Below are 3,377 nucleotides of genomic sequence, written 5' to 3' on the forward strand. Positions count from 1 at the left end.
GGGGAGCGAGGGAGACGGGGTTGGGGGGAGGGTGCTATAACTGGTGCAAATGTACGACGGAGCTGGATCGACAGGATGGATAGTTCACGTGGATTATGTCAACACCTGACGTTATCATCTGTTGAGCCCAAACACGAGAGTAATCACGTGGTGGTTGGTGAAAGAACCAATATCTAGCTTAGTCCATGCTCAATACCGTGTTACCTTTGCTCCCGCATGCGGCTCTTACATGACCTTTGGTCTGGGGTAGTCACAAGGCAGTTTCGCCGGTGTCCTTTGCGCTGTCGCTCGAAACCAAGGGTTCAGGAAGAGCCAGATGCTAAATGTGGCATCATGGCACCGACATCGCTGTGTTTATGCTTTCAAGCGGCAACTTGCCTACCTGGTATACATGGAAACATTAATTTACACTGATACGCATCTCATAAGCAGGAGCCGGGCGATTTAAGTCACAAGGTCATCAGGTCTAACCGTGTCCTCTGCTGTTTCCCAGCAGGTCTCCTCGCACTCATATTTCGTAGTTCTAAAACCGAAACTTGGCAGGAGATAGTACCTCTGCGCCAAATGTGGACAAATTTCCTGCGGTGTTGAATGCATAGACACCAATGACACCATCTCACTGATCAGCACCTGGTCCGTCGCTGTTTATTGTACATTACGGTGGACATGGCGATAGAATAATCAAGAAGACCGACGATCTGTCTGGGCCCAATTCCTTTACTGCTGCCGTAATAAGAGACATGACACGTTCGGTCGCTCAAGACGGCTTTGTGATTATTTTAGAGCTACAGAATCGCCTCACGAAGCGAGAGGAAAAACTGTTTGTGACGCCGATATACATCGGAATGACTGGTGGGAGGTCCATACGCTTAGCACCAATCATGCCCGACAACGAACGGCCAACGGACATCCCTCAAGCGAAAACATTCCTCCAGCTCCTCATCAAGATCAAGGATGAGCTAACAGAGAGAAACACGAAGGAGATCAGCCTTTGGATCAAGACCTCCGGAGTGCCAAACATCGTGTCGGGCCTTGAACTTACCTTTGCCCGGACCGGACAAATATGCAACGCTGTGGAGGATATTCGCAGAGGAGAAAAGCTGTTCACGCATCACGTCCGGATGGTCTACAAGGACGAGATTATGGCCGCTTGGAATAGGGTCGTGTCCCTGGTTCAAGGGTATCGCTCTCTTCATCAACTTCAACCGGGATTCAACAAGCCGCACCAGACTGGCCATTTCTTAAAGGAGCTGGTCAAGGACACCGAAGACGTTTTTGGGCTTCTTGAGAGATACATTTTGACTGGCCCTGCATTGGAGGAAGGAGAGGCATTGGAGGCGATGATTAGCGATGAGACCTTCCAAGCTCTCGGCCTAACAGGACCACTGCAACTGGTCAAGATCGATCGTCAAGATATCTCTCTGGGAGCAACCACCATGGCTTACAGTGGCACGGCCATCCAAGAGAAGATTTACGGCCCTTACCTGGATCCTAGGGATATTCCGGTCGTTTAAAAACGAATCAGCGTCCTAGCCAACATGTTGAAGGCCGTTGAGTCTCAAGACTTCCGTGCGCTAAGGTGCATTGGGTGGTTTCCCGAGCCCTTGGAGCATTGTTACATTCTCAACTTTGAAGTACCGCCTGGCATCGAGGACCAGAAATATGTGACATTGCAGCACGTCATCCACAAGATGAAAGGCCCCGACCGGCCATCCCTGGACGAGAGACTAGGTTTGGCTTTGGCGCTCGCCAAGGCAGTAGAAAATTGGCATCTCGTCGGTTGGCTTCATCAGGGGATCAGCAGCTTCAACATCATCTTCTTCCATAGGCCAGGAACACGCAGGATTGACCACGCAAAACCATACTTGCACGGCTTCGAGTTCGCATGACCTGGATCAGATACCTCAATAGGGCGAGCAGTGGACTCTATTGAATTCAATGCCTATCGACACCCTGATCGCCAAGGGACTGTAGAACGTGGTCATCTCGCCAAACATGACATTTATTCCCTTGGCGTGGTATTGCTCGAGATCGGTCTATGGCAGAGTGCTCTGGATGTTGTGCGGAAACTGCCTAGCAAATTCTCCGGGTTGGAAGCCCAATCCTATCTCGTGAAGCAATGCAACGAGAGACTCGCATATTTCGTTGGAGAGTCGTAGCAAGATGTTGTAGCAACTTGTTTGACGTCGAGCTACGAAGTTGAATTCGATGACACCACCCGCTCGTGATCAGCCAAGTCATTTCACGAAAAGGTCGTCATGAAGCTGAGCATGGGCATTCAGCCCCTGTAATTCAGGAGATCGAGCAACAGCATTCGTCACCCCCCTTCGTCGTTGTTGTCAACGCTACAAGGACCGCGGCATAGCTATCGAGAAGCCGTTAGCAAGATTGTCCATCTAGGCGCAGCAAAGCACTTACCTGGCTCCCGAGGCAAATCTGTCAACAGTCCTGGCTGTTGTGAAGAACGAAGCAACCACAAGGAACATGATTGCGGAAAATATGCTCGCCAGCACACGGCCTGCGGTTGATATTATCGATGGGATGAAGGTGGTTGGGATGAGGATCACCAGTGTCACGGCGACCACTGCGAAGATGCGGCTAAAACGCCGGAGGTGTGGTCCGAGGAGAAGAACATTGCTGTCGGCTGTGATCTTGTAACGCTGTGTTTTTAGACGAGGGAAGAACTGGGATCGGACGTCAGCTCTGACATTCACCCTTGCCCTATCAGCTGCAGATAATACTCATACCCTCCCTGCCAGCCGATCCTACCAGTACGTGCATTCTTCCACGAAGACCTCACTGTACGCCAAAGCCCTGTCCACAGGACCGGCAAGGCTGCCTATGTCCTCATCCATCTCAAGATAATCGGTCTCCTTCCGGCTGATACTGGTCTTGATGCCCAGCCCACAGACCATTCCAAAAGCCTTACGCCTGTTAGCACCTTTTAACACTGCCTCTGGACCAGAATCCTTCAGGCCCACGGCCAGACCCGAAGAATTCTAGATCGACCGATCAGACTTTGCACCGCCGCAACCGAGTCAGCTACTTGCTTCTACCTAGCTTATTACACAACTTCGGAGATAGCACGGCAGCGAAAATGCTGTACGCAGACGACGAGCAGCATTACCGTCCCCGAATAGATTTCTATGTCGAGGTAGGAAACCCGTTGCAGCGATGCTTCCACAACATTCTCCAGATTCCTTTGTACAACAACTCATTATCTCAACAACGGCGCTGACATCTTGAAATCAGGGCAAATTTCGCGTCAACGAACAGGTATACGTAACCTCTGACGACGGCCGCAGTCTGCTCGGTTCATACACGGTGGCCCGGGTGGTCGAAGGCAGCAATCCAAAGAAATAGAGATGTAGTTCCCA

General features: G+C 51.0%; 1 protein-coding gene across 1 annotated transcript; it reads left to right on the plus strand.

Annotated features, from left to right (window-relative positions):
- Positions 1 to 740: 740 nt before the first annotated feature.
- On the plus strand, positions 741 to 1,514 carry PODANS_3_2685 (uncharacterized protein; the record flags this gene model as incomplete). The annotated part of the gene is made up of 1 exon (XM_001909001.1): positions 741 to 1,514. The coding sequence occupies one exon, from the start codon at positions 741 to 743 to the stop codon at positions 1,512 to 1,514; it is 774 nt and encodes a 257-aa protein (XP_001909036.1).
- Between the last annotated feature and the right edge of the window lie 1,863 nt (positions 1,515 to 3,377).

The sequence above is a fragment of the Podospora anserina genome, chromosome 3 (genome assembly GCF_000226545.1).
Source record: "Podospora anserina S mat+ genomic DNA chromosome 3, supercontig 2".
NCBI lineage: Eukaryota > Fungi > Ascomycota > Sordariomycetes > Sordariales > Podosporaceae > Podospora > Podospora anserina.